Below are 17,224 nucleotides of genomic sequence, written 5' to 3'. Positions count from 1 at the left end.
TTTCTGACATAACTGATGATGCAAAATAGCGGTAGAGTTTAATTTACGTTTCACACATTTTATGCACAAGCGACAAGTTGCCATAGTGAGCCGCGTAACGGGATTATGTGCATATTCTGTCAGTTTGCTGTTTATATTTTGATATCTCAAGAATTTTAGTTATCTGACCAGATCAATCCTCGAATAACCGCCCGGGTGGGGCGCTTATTCCAAAGCGTGGATTTTAATTTTTTAAGACTAAAATGACATCTTTTATCGCTTTCAATATTCCCAGGTATTTTAATAGAGAGAGGTAAAACTTTGTCCCCGGACGGCCTCAAATGACGAAATGAACGTTGGTCATGAATAATTTATAGTCTTTTTTTCACCTACATGTATCTCAGGTATAAACCGTTTTACAAGCTATGTCATGTACACTAGTTAAACATTAAACATTTATCACTATCGCTGTAATAATAAAAACTTCATTTTACAATGTGAATTTAGTTCGATATCGGCGTGGGGGATAATCCCTGTATAAGCTATATAGTTATGTGCGACACCAAAGAGTATGGTTATTGAGCCGTTTTTGTGTGAAAAAGGGCTATAGATTTTAACCATTTTGGTCTGAAAGTCTGAAGATGGGTATGGATTCTAGAAATCAATCCTCGGCAAAATGCATGGGTATGAAAATTAGGTCTGCAAAGGCCTGAGGGTACCGGAAAATTGCAAATTTTGGCCTGAAATACTGTAAGGGTTTAGAGAACCGAGCCCCACACCCCTACCAATTTGAAACGTAATAAAATTGCACTCATTTTACAACCCATGTTCATCATTCGATCTCATGGGCCCAAGGTTATTACAGTTGAGTGGCTCAACTGCAAGGCTGATCTGACTGCGTAGTAAACTTAACGCGACAGCGACATTATAGAGACCAAACCTAGAATCCAAAAATGCAACCGTGGACAGTTGTTTCGAGCTGGTTGGCTCTCGTCAGCACGGTGTAGCACAGCAAAAAGTAGAACAGCTACCGCGAGGTCAACTGTCTACCAAATGCACGTGGTAAACGTAATGATGCCGGATGGGCTCAAAGACAAACGTTTGTTCACGAAGCCTGCGGTTAAATATTCTTTTGCTTAAAAAAGGCACGCAAACAAGGCGAGGAAGTGTCAATGATCCAATTGCCTCGTTTGTATGTCAAACAGCTGACAACTACAACATAAACATCTATCTTGCCTAGGGTCACGTGCTATAACCTCGTTCCTAAGGTCTTTCGCTTGTAAATTTACAAGGAAAAGCCCTGGACGCGAGGTTGCGTGCAATGTTGCAACGCAACATCTTTATACAGACACGCGCAGCAGAAACGTTGTATGAGTTTAAATTTTTAAATTTTTATTGCACTGCTACAAATATAACTGCATCAAACAATTGACTATTTCCGGTAATTATTTTCTTCCTCTTCAGCGAACACTTATTCAGTATTGAGTCTTCTACTTTAATTTCAATTCTTGATATTTGGTTTATCCAGACGATGATATAGGGGCACCCAGCGATTCTTTTCAGTAAATTTCTTTTCAAAAAACCCTAATTCCCTCAGAAATTTGGATTTAGCCGTCAAAGAAAATATTAAGATATCTTCGACGATATGTTAGCCCAAAGTTTCAGTCGTAACACTGGAAAACTAATTCCTTTTTTATCGGAGGGACAAATATGTCATTAAAAATGCGAAAGAAGGTCAGCTTGGTTTTCTGTAAAGCCAACAGTAGCTCGTTAAGTTGTGGCATGAGATTCCACTTCCTAAAATTTTCTGCAACTTAAATTTTCAGCTGAAGTATCTGAAGAGATCAAACTGTATCAGCTTACACAAATATGCTTTTAAAGAAAGGGAACAACACGATCTGGGAACACAGGAGACAACATTTTAATTTAAGCTAGATTTTGTTTAAATGTTCGCGTTGGGTGCCCCTGAATGAAATATTTACTGACATGGTCGTTTTATCGTTTTGTGACGTTGTCGTTGTCATTGCTGTGTCCATAGCAGCTGCTTAAATTCCTTTTTATCCGCTCTATTTGTCGGAATGTTTTTTCTTTACTCCGGGACCTTTACTTTTCACCGTCTTCCTGAAGCCAGCTTTTGGCGCCATTTTCGTGCGACCGGAAATCACCGCTCTTATCTCCCCAGGCTGCATGTCGGAAGTCATAGACTGAGTACCAACATTCGGTTCGCTAGTCTGCTGTGGTGTCATACTGAGGCTGTCCTGTGGGAACGGCGTCGAATCAGCCATTTGCGTTGTTTCGCTGGGTTGATAATTATCATCTGAAAATGTTGCGGTGTCAGGTGTTGCCGTCTCCGACGTGCCTGTCATTGGAGACTGCTGTGCAGTTTCAGGAAACGAAAGTGATTCATCCGGTGGCATCACTGAGTTTGCTGACACATCCATATCATGTTGCCCAAACGCATTGTGGGGCGGATCTCTAGGGAGACTAGTGCCAAGCCCCTCCGAATCTTCTTGCATTTTAAATGGCAGTTTCTGAATGGGATCTCTCCCTGGTTCTTCGTACTCATTGCCAACCAATTTCATCGTTGGCTCCTCGAGTATTGCACCATCACCCTGTTTTGGCGTGCTACTGGTTGCTTTAGCTATGGTGTTTCCCAGTTCAACATCCTGATCTGTGTACAACTTGATTTCTCTGCTCTCCTCGTTTTCCTCGTCCTCTGAATGAAAAACAAGACAGATGGAAATTAACTATATGAAATTCTCATATTTTGAGCAGCGGATAAAAGAGTTAATAAATGATAAACCACCGCGGTAATGCACGCAACGTAAGCAACTGCGAAAAATATCCTGAAACCAAAAAGCTGCAAACGAACATAATTGTGATGGCTCAGTTCCATTTAATAGTTCTTTCTTTTGCATTTGGAATACATGGATTTCATATAATTATCTTTACCTCTACAGCTATATTACGAATTCACACAATGACCAGCTCCCAACCGTTTACACACGCGATCTCTGTTCAATTTTCTTTATTTAATTTAATCCCTTTTTTCGCCCTCAAGTGTGTCTATGACAAACAAAGACCTCCTTGCAGTTTGGTCAATGTTATCTACTTAAAACCCGGATACTAGAAATTGCAGTGACATCGCACTGGAATCGCGACAAAATCGTGAACAAACCAAGTTGAAGTTGTAGCTGGTTCATAAATGCGAGCATGTGATTTGTAGTCACAGAGTTGGCACGAGACAACTTGCAAAAAAGGGGCTGGGGGGGGGGGGGGGGTCATCAAAGAACGCGCCTATAAGTACATTTGGGGAACCCGAGAAAGAAGGACTGGTAAAAACCGACGCCGTTTTCGTCAATGTGGCTTATGAATTTGTCCTCTATATCTAACAATTAGGCGGCAAGCTGTTTCGTCTGATAGTTGTCTAGAGGCCAAGCCCCAAGCCAACCATTAAAGCCGATAGAAACAGAGAGAGCCGTCTGATTGTTTTAGCATAACCCATAACCCAGTAACCAATCTATTCAAGAAAGAAATTCAGAAAAAAATAGTCTCTTTCTAGCTAGTTGGTTTGTAAGATCGGCAAGTTTTCTTGCGCGCGTACCCATGACGTTCTATCGAAAACTAGACGTCCAGTTGATACTAGAATGGATACTTGAAAACAAGGTTGGCCACCTTATGATGTTTACACAATAGAAATCTTACGAACGGTAAAATGAAGTTTAAAAAAGTCAAGTTAGTGTAGGTCTCGAACCAGGGTTATTTGCTTGATACCTTCTATCCATATTCACTAGAACAAAGAGCTAGGCTAGCTGACGAAAATAGTAATTTATAACTTACGACATGACAACAAATGACAATGCTAAGGCCTAAATAGTGTAGAACAGTGCTAAACCCCCCAAAACGGATATTCCTTGCCTAAATGGAACTCTATTCTCTCAGTTCTCTGTCTAACGAATCGGCTTCTGTTGTCTTCTACGTCAGGGCTATCACGATTAAGAATATTACATTACACCATAAGGTGTCCAGCCTTCTTTTGGGGTATCCATTCTAGGAACAACCCTACATGTCCCTTTCGTTGATCACCGTGTTATACTAATACACGATATACTAACCGAAGTTTTTCCTAAGATAGGGCTCCAAGTCAGGCACTTCACCGGCGCTCTTGCCTCGTCCAAGGTGGCTGCTATCATCATTTCCAATACTGTCAGACACATCAGAATCTGAGTTATCTTGTTCATAATTCCCTACGTTTTCACTGTCCATGGGTTCCGACTCGGTCTCGTAGTCATCTTCGTGAATTTTCTCTGCTAATTTTTCGCTCTTGCCGTTGCGCCAGCTTTGATTGTGTCGTTCCTTTTCCTCTTCTTCATTATTGTCATATAAGACAACACGAATTTTGGGTCTCTTGCGCCTGTGAATGAACGATGCGTGACTGTGGCCTCGAAGCCTAACAACGTTCCCTCCTAACCGAACTTTCATGTTGTCTTCGTTACCATCGTAACTCGCATCCACTGTGGAGTCGTGAAACTTCCTGTGCTGGTTATTATTCTGGTTTTCAGGTTTACCCTGTTCATCTAGATTGCCTTGCAGCTTCATTCCTTTGAAATGTGGCTTACGCCTTCGCATGTGAATCAGCTTCACAAATCGTCCTTCGCCTTCGTAACTTTCACTGTGCAAATCATCCTCGTCATTGCCTTCCTTGACCTTCGGGTATTTCCTACCCTTAAAATGCAGCTTTAACCTCTTTAACTTTGGTTTGTGGGACCCTAAACCGTGGGCTCCAAGCCTTCGAAACTCCCCTTCTAAGGGAAGTTTCGTATTGTCTACGTTACCATCGTAGCTTGCATCAATTGGGGAGTCGCCAAATTTTCTGTGCTGGTTATTATTCTGTTTTTCAAGGTTATCTTGTTTCGTAATTTCACCCTGTTCATTTCGCTCGTCTTGTGGCTTCATTCCCTTGACACGTGGCTTGCGGCTTCGCATGTGAACCAGTTTCAAAAATCGTCCTTCGCCTTCATAACTCTCGCTGTCCAAGTCATCTTCATTGTGGTCCTCCTTCGCATACTCTCTGCCTTTGAAATGCAGCTTTAACCTCTTTGGCTTGTAGTAGAAAGTTACTGGAGGCTCCTTTCTGCTCTGTTTATTATTGATCGTAGTGGTTTGTTCGGGAGGTCCACTAAGTGCAAGTATATTTTTACTGTCTTTGATCCCTTTTGAGCCCTTGACAGTTTGAAAAGGATTGACAGTTTGATTGACAGGTCGAGTATTACGGTCATTTCCACCGAATCCGGCTAGAATTTTCGAACCATTTCTTTGAACTTCTATTGAATCGTTCCCCTTTTTCGCTTTGCTCGTAAATAAATCTTGTTGACTAGTTTTCATCTTCGATGCCTTTGCACCATTTTTCTCCTGGCCATTCCAGCTACCGGTGTCGTCGACATTTCCGTCATTGTAGCTGTCGCTTGCGTTGCTCTTCCTCTGCTTGTCATCAAATTCAGTGTCGATAACCATCTTATTAGGCACGTTCTTTACTTCACTTAACTCAAACCCCATCTCGTCACTCATCTTACCGTTGACGCTGCTTATATCGTTGGTAAAGGTGTTGACATGAGCTCTATTTTCTTCTTCGCTGCTCTCAAGGCTCGTGGCCTCGTCCTTCTTCTTAAGCAGCAATTGGCTCGCTTTCTTGTTAGCACCGCTCAGCGGCACATGGGTAATCATCTTCCTGGGACTGGAGAGAGCAGACACAATTTTGGTTACTGCAGTATTACCGGTGGAGCTTATAGCAGAAGAAGATGCAAAATTCATTTTGCTTTCTGGGTGTATACTAAAAGACTTCAGGTCACGAGGAAACGACAGTTCTTTTCTTTCTTTGACTTCTTCATTGCTTTTCTTATTGGTGTTGTTGCTATTGTTTTTGTTGTTGTTGTTGTTGTTGTTGCCAAGGATATTGATGCTATTGGTGTTATTATTGCTATTATGATTGTTGCTGCCGTTGTTAATGGTGTTATTGTTGTTGTTTTCATGGATATCCGTTTTGCGTGCATCATTCCCGTGACCAAGGTTGGTACTTTCATTCTTGTTCACCCTCGTTATGTTTCTATTGCTCTCTATTGTTCTCCTGAACACCTCCAGCGCATGCGTCAATGCATTAGTCTTGATCTTAACGCAGCCCCTGGTCGCCATCGTTCGTTTTATTAGTTTATTCACTTTCTGTCGCATGCCAGTCAACGGGATAAGGTGGAGTGCTACACCACTCGAATTGTTGTGTTTCAAAACGTCCGTCAAGCCCTCAAGACGCTTTGGCGAAAAATGCTTAAGCGCGTTTTGAATACGTTTCATTAGCGCAATGTTTCCGGATAGCATCAGAGAGGGACGTGGCCTGCGTATCCTTTGCGTCATGTTTAAACGAGAAAACTTTTCTTTTCCGCCACAGTTTTTGTAAAACTCTACCAGCTTGTCCAAAACGGTTTGTCCTTTTGATGAAAGGGACACGTTTTTCAACTCTAAAAGCAGGCCATAGCCGTGACCGATGCTGAAATGTTGTAAGCTGAGGTGAAGCTTACGAGCCAAGAGTGGATTGATGCGAATTTCAAATAAACGTGTCTTGTTACCAGGGAGGCGGACAGGGATCCAGGGCTTAGCACCTTGGCCTGGTAAGCCTGGGAGCAATTCGTTTTCTGTATGGTTTTTGCGCATGTTTCTCATGACGTCTGCTGGAAGGAAAAGAATCTGGATGTTCTTGCGGTGGTTTTCTTGCTCCGCTGTAGCTAGAAGTGTAATGACAAAATTGACATGAGCGTTTAGTATACGCTTGTTCTGTAGCCGATTAAAACTTTTATATCATATTTTATATTGTTTCTACTGCTAATTGTGAGTTGTCGTTCACAAACACTCAAAGTCAAAATTTGTAATTCTGTTGATAAAACCAAACGTTCGCATAAAAAAAGAGGCGAGATGAAATCAGTGGACGCCATTTGACCAATATTAACAATCTTCGGATCAAGGTTATGAGTAAGAAATTGATTACAAGTGTGGCTTTTGTATACTATTGCGCACCCTTTAGAGTTATCACATCTTGGAGAGCAGAGATGGCGCAGTGGTGAGAGCACTCTCTTCCCACCGATGTGGCCCTGGTTTAATCCCCGGGCTCGGCGTTATATATGGGTTGAGTTTGTTGTTGGTTCTCGTCCATGCTCAGACGCTCAGACAGGTGTTTTTCCTGGTTTTTCGCTCTCCTCAAAAACATAAAATTTCCAATTTCCAATTATATTTGATCCGGATTATTATGAAGCACTTTATCATGGGCCTCTGGCTTAGGAGATTGCAAAAGCACTCCCCGTGTTATTGACGTTAAACAAATTACTTTACTTTACTTTACTTTACTTTACTTTACTTTACTTTACTTTACTTTACTTTACTTTACTTTACTTTACTTTACTTTACTTTACTTTACTTTACTTTACTTTACTTTACTTTACTTTACTTTACTTTACTAAAATCAGCTAGCGGAGCGAGCCGAGCACGGACTGGGGAAAAAGTGCCTCATTCTCCCCACTCTCTCCGTCCGCGTTTTACTTGCTTCGCTCGCCGGCTTTTTCTGCTCCTTGCTTCCCATATAAAGTACATGTTTACAAGCTGATAAGCTGGCGTCGTTACACGCTATACTCACCAAGACAGAAGAACATCGCCAGAAACAGCATCGGTAATATTCTGAAAGCCATGTTGTATGAGCGAAATATCTTTTTTATTTCATTACAAAGTGAACAGATACCACATTACCTTGAAGAAAATAGCAGTGCATAGATTAACACGATTATGCATGGGCTATAGGAAACATGGGTTTCGACTAAATAAAGATCACATTTATTTTAAATTAATTTGAATTACTCACAATGAAGTAGTCTTTTCTCTTTTCTGGTCGTTTCTCCCCATTTATTTCTTGTAGAATAGCCATAACATTCTTATATCGCCAGCCTTCATTCGTTAAGTCTTGGTAACCGTGCCATGTTATTGAAACCCCAGGCACAGCCGCTAAGCGCGTGAGCGTTAACACTAAAAAGTGCAGGCTAAATTTGTACTGAGTCAAACGGCGCGTTGTTACTTGTTAAGCAGGGCTATTCTACAAGAAATAAATGGGGGGAAACGACCAGAAAAGACTTAAGACTATTTCATTGTGAGTAATTCAACTGTATTTGAGATAAATGTAATATTATAATTTGCTTAGTCGAAACCCATGTTTCCTATTGCCCATGGATAATGGAACAAGTTAATGAAATAACATAAAAGCAGCGATATAACTAGCCTTGTTCAATGCTAGAGCTACGATTGCATTATGCCTCTTTTTTAAAGCGCGACGCGAGACAATCTTTTGCATAAAACTTGTAATGATGCCTTGCCAGACTTTGCTGAGGCATTTTAGGGTTATGCTACCTACGAAAGGCTAAAATATATAGATATAAAATTCAGGTGGTAGCGAAATGTTTCTTATGAAATTAAGGGGAATCTACTCTCATGGGGAAACGTTTGGCTTTCGTTTCGCATCGTGTAGCAAGTAAGCTTGAAATCGGTTTTGAAAATCAATCTGGAGAGAACGTTTGAATCTGTTCATGAAATCGTAAAGGTTTGACCATTTAGGTGGAACGGAGGGGGAGGGGGTGGAGGGCAACGGTTCATTTCGGTGAAGGTCTGTTGAGAAGGCCTTGATCGCCTCAGAAATTCGGATTTAGTTTTAAAGAACATTTAAAGTTTTCTTCAGCAAAATGTCAGCTCAAAATTTCACAACACTGAAAAACTAATTCCTTTTGTTTTCGGATGTTCAAGCCAAATATCTCGATTGAAATGCGAAGTAAGGTCAGCTTTTATTTTCATAAAGCTAACCAACACCTCGTAAATTCGGGAAAGAAGATTACATGTCGTAAACCCTTCTGCAACTAAAATTTTGAGCTAAAGAATCCGAACAGCTAGATCAAACTATATTAGTTTACACAAACAAGCCTTTAAAGGCCACTATTGTGGTTAAGTGTTCTCCTCGGGAGCCCCTGGTGAGAGCTACCAAAATGTTTGATGTTTTTCATTTTCCTCGTTTTTCCTCTTGAAAATGATCCTGTTTTGAGCACGTGCACTCTTACGAGTTAATCAGCAAAAGCTAAACATTGTATAGAGAATAAAACAAGCAATTATGAAGACCCTTTTGGCAAAGGCAAGACGTTAATTTAAAATCACAAAAGCGAAAATCCCTCTTGCCAGCACGTTCTAATGATTTTCTCTCGTTTAAAGAAAATGAGAAAATTGAAAACAGTTAAACAAGAATGGAAACTGTAATACGTACCTGCATCGTAAATGTACAAAACCAAAAATCTTTTACAGTTGGTATCACGTCATTCTTGCTGCGAAGAAGCAAAAGGTGAAAAATTCCTCGTTGATGTGAACTGAACCCGGCGATAAGGTAATCTGTTGGAGATGAGTGCAGTGGGAAGTAACTGTGACTTAACCTTCTTCTTTTGGAAGTTAAAACCTGCTGTTTTATGACAGCCCACAAGTTTTTCTCCGCCTTTTGGCCTCCTTCTTGGTCACAAGCAAGAAGTTTCTCTTGCTCGAGATTTGGAGAACAATCTACCATGCAATATGCATAAATCAAACTCTTCTGGCAATTTCCGAACTTATCGTATACAAACTTAATGCAGGAACTTATGGTCCTCAAAAGTTCTTGTGTTATGCAATCCCTTCATGTTTAATAGTGGATATTCTCATGCACCTTCCGAGATAATGAACGGTGAAAGGAAGTTCCTTGGAGATGCGTGACACTTGAAAATGTTGTCGGATAGGATTGATAACAATAAATATCAAAAAGTGTCAAAAATGGTTTTGAAAGAAACACAGACGTTTCAGATATATATAACCCTTCTTCATTGTGGAGAAAACCGTTGACGCTACCGGACACACGCGCGCATATGAATAGAAACGCGCTCACGCATTAAAAGTTACAATTCAATTTAGCTAAAATTGACGTTAAGTCCATCCGGCTGAACAGTTCCAAGTTGGAAAATCAACCTCATTTCACGCTGCCTGCGCTGGAGGTTTGTCCCATTGCATAACTGTATACCCCACATCCGGATATCTGAAATACTGTGACCTGTGTGGTTAAAATTTGGGCCACAGGGTATCCATGAGTGCTGTTGCGGATACTTCGTAAGAGTTCGCTAAAAAGAATCCTAAGGCTCCGCCCGGTTTCACCAAAGAATAGTAGGGCATCGTTTACAGGATATTCATATGCTATTCATATGTGCACGTGTGTCCGGTAGCGTAATTCAACGGTTTTCTCCACACTGAAGAAGGGTTATATACCCGAAACGTCTGAGTCTCTTTTAAAACCATTTTTGATATTTATTGTTATCAATCCTATCCGCCTTCCGTGATAGACTGCTATTCAGGCGGTTGAGTCTAAATTTTACAGCACAGGGTGCAACAAGTGCACTGAATGAAATAAAATTTGAGTATTTATCCACATCTGATAATTCTGTTTCAGCGTACTTTAGATTGTTGAGCGAAGCAATCTTTGTGTGACACAGAGCAGTCCACTATGCAGAGCTAATCACTCGTACAATTAACTTAATATTAAACCTGAGAGACTAAACTGGTATAAACGTTCTTTTTTTATCAGGGTAATCAGCTTATGGAACAATCTACCTGGGGACATTGAGGAAGCAGAGAGCTTCCAGCCATTAAAGTGCTCATGAAGTGAAAAATAAGTTTTACCTATTTGAAAGGCCTTTCAAAGAGAATAAGAATGGTGTTTTTTTTTTTGAATATCTTCTCTTTTTCCGCAGATATTAAAAATTTTTGTTCAAAAGTTGATGACGTCACAAATCGCACCCCAATGAAGAAAGATCTCAAAATAAAAATATTGGAGTGATCTTATTCAAAATTGGCACCAATAATGTACGCCAAGTAAGACACAAAATCACATCCATTTGGGGTTGCCATGACATCTCTCGTCTCCTGTTCCCTTTCTGCTATGAACCAAACATCTCCATTTTCGACCAGATAAGGAGAGCCACACAGTCCTACTTGAAACGCACGCAGTGCCCTTATTGCCAATCGTATGGGCCAATCACTTATTTTACAGTTATGTGCTTAGTAACCTAGCCTTTGAGTGGAAGCGAAGCTGGAGTTGTCTTTTTATTGATACAAACCTCAGTGCTCCTCATAGTTAAAAGCAAACTAGTTAGCAAGGAACAGAATGATGTAATATATCAAACACGAGGAAGAATGTTTCATCAAATATCCAAACACTGAGAAGTAGGTTGAAAAAACGAGGCGCAGCCGAGTTTTTTTAAACGACTTCGATGTGTTTTGATATCTGATTAAACACTCTTTCGAGTGTTTGATATGGCTTCTCAGATGATCCATAATTCTTGGAGAAATTCAAGGCTAAAGTTGGCAAAATTTTATGGTAATTAGGATCACATATCCAAACCACGGTCACGGTAGTGATTTTCTTTGTTTTCTCTTGATGAATTATTAATGAGTTTGAGAACTACATATGAAAAGCAGTCAGGTTTGTATCAAAACAAACTCAACTCCAGCCTCGCTTCCATTCAAAGGCCACTAAGCACGCAACTGCAAAATTAATTAACTTATTACACCCATTTTGAAATCACTGGTGATCCCTGCAATCTGATTGGTTCTCAACAGTGCGATTTATTCCCAAATTGCACCATTTTTTTGCTCTAAATCGCATCCTTTCTTTAGCCTATCAAAATGAAAATGAAGTAATAAAAATAGAATATTAATATTGACAATGATACTCTGTGATTTCAAAATAGGTGTAATAAAGTGGTAATTGAACTTTGTGTTGTGCAATTTTGGTCTGAAATCATACTTGTGATTTCAAATCAAACTCGCGCTGCGCGCTCGTTGGATTTTGAAATCACGCGTATGATTTCAAACCAAATTGCACTCCACTCTGTTCAATTACCATTCTAAATTGACGTCAGTTTTTCATGCGTCTGTCCTGTTATTGATCATGAATTTCGTCATTACATTGTCAAAGTAGCTGTGGGAATTCGCAGACTACTTTGACAATGTTATGACGAAATTAATGATCAATAACATAACAGACGCTTGAAAAACCGAGGTCAACTTGGTTTTTTACTATAACAAAAAGCAAGAAGGGACAAAATGAAATCAAAACAGGGGATAAAAATATAGAAACTTAAATTTTATGAAATCTCTCGTATTGGTTGATGGAAAAAAGGAAGACTTTCTATTGGTTGAAAAGTGACACATTGCACATTGACGTTTGGTTGTTTTCAAATTCACCGTTCTCATTCGTTGAGTAAACATCGCATAAGTTATAAATTCATGTGTCTGTCCGCTCATTGACAAGGAAAATTAGCCAATGCGCGCGCGAGAATTTCTGCAGTTACTTTAAAATGGGCAATTTACACGTTACAATCCAACGGACGATTACTTTTCCCGTTGGTGAAGCGCGCACGGAGGGAGGGGGGGGGGGGGGGGTAAGGGGATTAAAAAAAAAAATCTGCAGCGCTACCACATACTTTTAAAGGGGGGATTTCTTAAGTTTGTTTTATGTAAGAACGATTCAACCTACGATTAAACGCTGAGTTTATTTTCTACCCAAGAAACTGCTAATGTCCCAGCGGGGTACGCTGCGGCCTAGCGATTGGAAGTTTGACCTTCCTTTTCTTGCGTTTCTTACTGCTTACAAAGCTTCGTTTCCAAAACCTTCGTCTTCTTTTTTATTTTTAACACATTTTATTTATTCAATCACAGTGATACAACTTACAGAAAGCGCATAATTACAACAAGGTATTAGAAAAGAGGGAATCAAACAAATTGCATCTTACAACACGTACAATAAAGGTCAATAAACGGCCTGATTATATAACTGGCTAAAGTTAATTAACAGCATCTTAATCATTATAAGAGCTTCTAAATGATGTTTAACAAATTTCGGAATTTTTCTAGTTGGTATTTAATTTCTGTTTGGTTGGCAAAGTCCCAGAGAGTAAGAGCTTTGTTGTGAAGTTTCAAAGAATAAATGTAGAATCTCATAAATAACAGAGTGTAGTTTAATTTTGCTGCAAGGCGGATATTGTTAGGTGAATTTTCAGATAAACTTACTGCTTATAAAGCTTCGTTTCCAAAACCTTCTTGTCGGACTCCCACGTCCATTCCGCACATACCGAAGTCTTAAGCTTCCTAGCAACCTTGGTCTATACGGAATTAGTCAAAATCTCAGTCTTGATCTTAACGCAGCCTCTGGTCGCCATTGTTCGTTTTATTAGTTTATTCACTTTCTGTCGCATGCCGGTCAACGGGATAAGGTGGAGTGCAACATCACCCGAATTCTCATGTTTCAAAACGTCCTTCGAGCCCTCAAGATGCTTTGGCGAAAAATCTTTAAGCGCGTTTTGAATACGTTTCATCAGCGCAATGTTTCCAGATAACATCAGAGAGGGACTTGGTCTGTGTATCCTTTGCGTCATGTTCATACGAGGAAACCTTTCCTGTCCGCCACAGTTTTTGTAAAACTCTACCAGCTTGTCCAAAACGGTTTGTCCTTTTGATGAAAGGGACACGTTTTTCAACTCTAAAAGCAGGCCATAGCCGTGACCGATTCTGAAATTCTGTAAGCTGAGGTGAAGCTTACGAGCCAAGAGCGGATTGATGCGAATTTCAAATGAACGTGTCTTGTTGCCAGGGAGGCGGACAGGGATCCAGGGCTTAGCACCTTGGCCTGGTAAGCCTGGGAGCAATTCTTTTTGAGTATGGTTTTTGCGCATGTTTCTCATGACGTCTGCTGGAAGGAACAGAATCTGGATGTTCTTGCGGTGGTTTTCTTGCTCCGCTGTAGCTAGAAGTGAATGACAAATTTGACATGAGCGTCTACCATGCACTTGCTCCGTAGCCGATTTAAACAAATCAATGTCAGCCTAGGCTTTTGATATTGCAATTTAAAATTGTCTCTACTGCTAATTGTGAGTTGTCGTTCACAAACTCTTAAAGTCAAAATTGCAATTGTGTTGATAAAACAAGACATTCGCTTAAAAAAGAGGCGAGATGGAATCGGTGCACCCAATTTGACCAATATTAGCAAGCTTTGGATGAAGGTTATGGGTAAGATATCGATTAGAAGTGTGACTTTTTGATACTATTGCGCAAGCTTTAGGTTGTCACATCTTGGAGAACAGACAAGGCGCAATGGTGAGAGCACTCGCTTCGCACCAATGTGGCCCTGGATCAATTCCCGGACTTAGCGTTTTATGTGGGTTTAGTTTGTTTTTATTTCTCGTCCATGCTCAGACATGTGTTTTTCCTGTTTTTCCCTTACTTCTCCTCGGCAAAAACCAAATTTCCAATTATATTCGATCCGGATTATTGTCAAGCACTTTATCATTAACCTCTGGCTTGGAAGATTTTACAAGCACTCCCCGTGTTTTTGACTCCATTAAACATATTACTCAGTGTACCTTACTTTACACTGTCGGCGCCGTAGTGGCGAATTGGTCAGGAAGAAAAAATCAGCTAGCGGAGCGAGCCTTGCACGGAATGGGAAGACAAACGCCTCATTCTCCCTCTCTCTCGGTCCGCGTTTCACTTACGTCGCTCGCCAGGTTTTGCTGTGCCCTGTTCCCCATAAAGCGCATGTTCACAAGCTGACAAGCTGGCGTCTTTATACGTTATACTCACCAATACAAAAGAACATCGCCAGAAACAGCATCGGTAATATTCTGAAGGCCATGTTGTATGAGCGAAATCTCAAAACAGATGCCACGTTACCTTGAAGAAATGAAACAAGTTAATGCAATAACATAACAGCAGCGAAACGACTTAAATGGGGCCAATATTTTAACTAATACAAAAAGTCTTGTTCAGTGACAGATCTACGACTGCACTAAGCCTCTTTTTCAAAACGAGACCTGGTGCATAATCTTTTGCATAAAACTTGTAATGATAGTTAATGAAACAATTTAATGCAATAACATAACAGCAGCGAAACAACTTAAATCGGGCCAATATTTCAACTAATGCAGCTAGTCTTGTGCAGTGCTAGATCTACGACTGCACTAAGCCTCTTTTTCAAAACGAGACCTGGTGCATAATCTTTTGCATAAAACTTGTAATGATAGTTAATGAAACAATTTAATGCAATAACATAACAGCAGCGAAACAACTTAAATCGGGCCAATATTTCAACTAATGCAGCTAGTCTTGTTCAGTGCTAGATCTACGACTGCACTGAGCCTCCTTTAAAAACAAGGCCTGGTTCACGGTGTTTTGCATAAAACATGTAATGCTAGTTAATGAAACAATTTAATACAATAACATAACCACAACGAAACACCTTAAATCGGGCCAATATTTCAACTAATACAACTAGTCTTGTTCAATGGCAGATCTACGATTGCATGCAATGAACCTCTTTTTGAAAACGAGGCCTGGTGCACAGAGTTTTCCATAAAACATGTAATGATGGTTTGCCAGACCTCGCTGAGGCAATTTAGGGTTAGATTACCAGCGAAAGGCTAAAATATATAGATATATAAATTCGGTGGTAGCGAAAAGTTCCTTATGAAATTAAGGGAAATCTTAATGGGGAAATGGGGAAACTTTTGGCTTTCGTTTCGCATTGTGTAGTAAGTAAGCTTGAAGTCGTTTTTGAAAATCAGTTTGGACAAAATGTTTGAATCTGTTCACGAAATCGTAAAAGTTTGACCATTTATGTGGAACGGGGGCCACCCAATGGTTCATTTCGGTGAAGTTCTGTTCGGAAGGCCTTGATCGCCTCAGAAATTCGGATTTAGATTCAAAGAACATTTCTTCGGCAAAATGTCAGCTCAAAATTTCATAACACTGAAAAACTAATTCTTTCGTTTTCGGATGTTCAAGCCAAATATCTCGATAAAAATGCGAAATAAGGTCAGCTTTTATTTTCATAAAACTAACCAACACCTCGCAAATTCGGGAAAGAAGATTACATGTAAAACTTTCTGCAACTTAAAGCTAAAGAATCCGAACAACCAGATCAAACTATATTAGTTTACACAAACAAAACACAAAACGACCCGGGACACCGGAAAACGACATTTTTAACTATTTTAGTTAAGTGTTCTTCTAGGTGCCCCTGGTGAAAGCTATCAAAATGTTTGATGTTTTTCTTTTTACTCGTTTCTCTTCTCCAAGATGTTTCTGTTTTTAACGCGTGCACTCTTACCAGTTAATCAACAAAAGCTAAACATTATATAGAGAATAAAACAAGCAATTGTGAAGACCTTTTTGGCAAAGGCAAGACGTTAATTTAAAATCTGGAAAGCGAAAATCCTTCTTGCGAGCACGTTCTAATGATTTCCTCTCGTGTAGAGAAAATCAGAAACTTAAAAAGAGCTAAACAGGAATGAAACCTGTAATACGTACCTGCAGTGTAAATGTACAAAGCCAAAATTTACAGTTGGTGAAAGATGAAAAATTCCTCGTTGACGTGAACCGAACATGGCGATAAGGTAATCTGTTGGAAATGAGTGAACTGTGAAGTAAAGTGACCTTACCTTCTTCTTTTGGAAGTTAAAACCTGCTGTTTTATGACAGTCCACAAGTTTTTCTCCACCTTTTTGCCTCCTCCTTGGTCACAAGTAAGAAGTTTCTTTTGCTCGACATTCGGAGAAAAATCTACCATGCAATATGCGTAAATCAAACTTTTCTAGCAATTTCCGAACTTGTCGTATACAAACTTAATGCAGGAACGTATGGTCCTCAAAAGTTCTTGTGTTATGCAACCCCATTATTGTTTAAAGTGGATTATCTCACGCACATTCCAAGGTAGACTGCTATACAGGCGGTTGAGTCTAAATTTTTCCAGCACATGGTGTAACAACTACACTGAATGAAATAAAATTTGAGTACTTATCCACACCTGATAATTCTGTTTCAGCATACTTAAGAAAAGAATTGTTGAGCGCAGCAATTCATGTGTGACACAGAGAAGTCTACCATGCAAAGCTTATCATATATTATATTAAACCTGAGAGACTAAACTGGTATAAAAGTTCCTTTTTATCAGGGTAATGAACTTTTTATGGAACAATCTACCTGGGGACATTATGGAAACAGAAAGCTTGCAGTCATTTAAAGTGCTTATGAAATGAAAAATAAGGTATACCTATTTGAAAGGCTTTTCAAAGAGAAGAAGAATAATGTTTTTCTTTTTTGGATATCT

General features: G+C 39.8%; 2 protein-coding genes across 3 annotated transcripts; both read right to left on the bottom strand.

Moving 5' to 3' along the window:
- Positions 1–1,377: 1,377 nt before the first annotated feature.
- LOC146472298 (uncharacterized) lies at positions 1,378–16,510 on the bottom strand. Of its 2 annotated transcripts, none has more exons than XM_085119717.1 (4): positions 16,426–16,510; positions 7,655–7,764; positions 4,095–6,752; positions 1,378–2,695 (listed from the first exon to the last, which is right to left on the bottom strand). In XM_085119717.1, exons 2-4 carry the CDS (start codon positions 7,704–7,706, stop codon positions 2,046–2,048), a joined length of 3,360 nt encoding a protein of 1,119 aa, XP_084975843.1. In that variant the 5' UTR covers positions 7,707–7,764; positions 16,426–16,510; the 3' UTR covers positions 1,378–2,045. The 2 variants fall into 2 exon arrangements, with proteins under 2 accessions (XP_084975843.1, XP_084975844.1); XM_085119718.1 differs by lacking the exon at positions 16,426–16,510 and adding an exon at positions 9,314–9,399.
- Positions 12,757–14,786, bottom strand: LOC146472299 (uncharacterized). Its single transcript, XM_085119826.1, has 2 exons — positions 14,701–14,786; positions 12,757–13,864 (listed from the first exon to the last, which is right to left on the bottom strand). The coding sequence occupies exons 1-2, from the start codon at positions 14,750–14,752 to the stop codon at positions 13,224–13,226; spliced, it is 693 nt and encodes a 230-aa protein (XP_084975952.1). The 5' UTR covers positions 14,753–14,786; the 3' UTR covers positions 12,757–13,223.
- Positions 16,511–17,224: the final 714 nt, after the last annotated feature.

This window comes from Pavona decussata, unplaced genomic scaffold (assembly GCF_977016875.1).
Source record: "Pavona decussata unplaced genomic scaffold, jaPavDecu1.1 SCAFFOLD_100, whole genome shotgun sequence".
NCBI lineage: Eukaryota > Metazoa > Cnidaria > Anthozoa > Scleractinia > Agariciidae > Pavona > Pavona decussata.
This window is presented reverse-complemented; position numbering and strand designations above follow the sequence as displayed.

What these genes read in the sequence shown, in the direction of transcription:
- LOC146472298 (XM_085119717.1), bottom strand. Translation starts at nt 7,706, where the DNA reads ATGGCTTTCAGAATATTACCGATGCTGTTTCTGGCGATGTTCTTCTGT. An exon ending in GGCGATGTTCTTCTGTCTTG is followed by an intron (nt 6,753 to 7,654) that starts GTGAGTATAGCG and finishes TTACACTTCTAG; the next exon opens with CTACAGCGGAGCAAGAAAAC. An exon ending in CTATCTTAGGAAAAACTTCG is followed by an intron (nt 2,696 to 4,094) that starts GTTAGTATATCG and finishes TTTTTCATTCAG; the next exon opens with AGGACGAGGAAAACGAGGAG.
- LOC146472299 (XM_085119826.1), bottom strand. Translation starts at nt 14,752, where the DNA reads ATGGCCTTCAGAATATTACCGATGCTGTTTCTGGCGATGTTCTTTTGT. An exon ending in GGCGATGTTCTTTTGTATTG is followed by an intron (nt 13,865 to 14,700) that starts GTGAGTATAACG and finishes ATTCACTTCTAG; the next exon opens with CTACAGCGGAGCAAGAAAAC.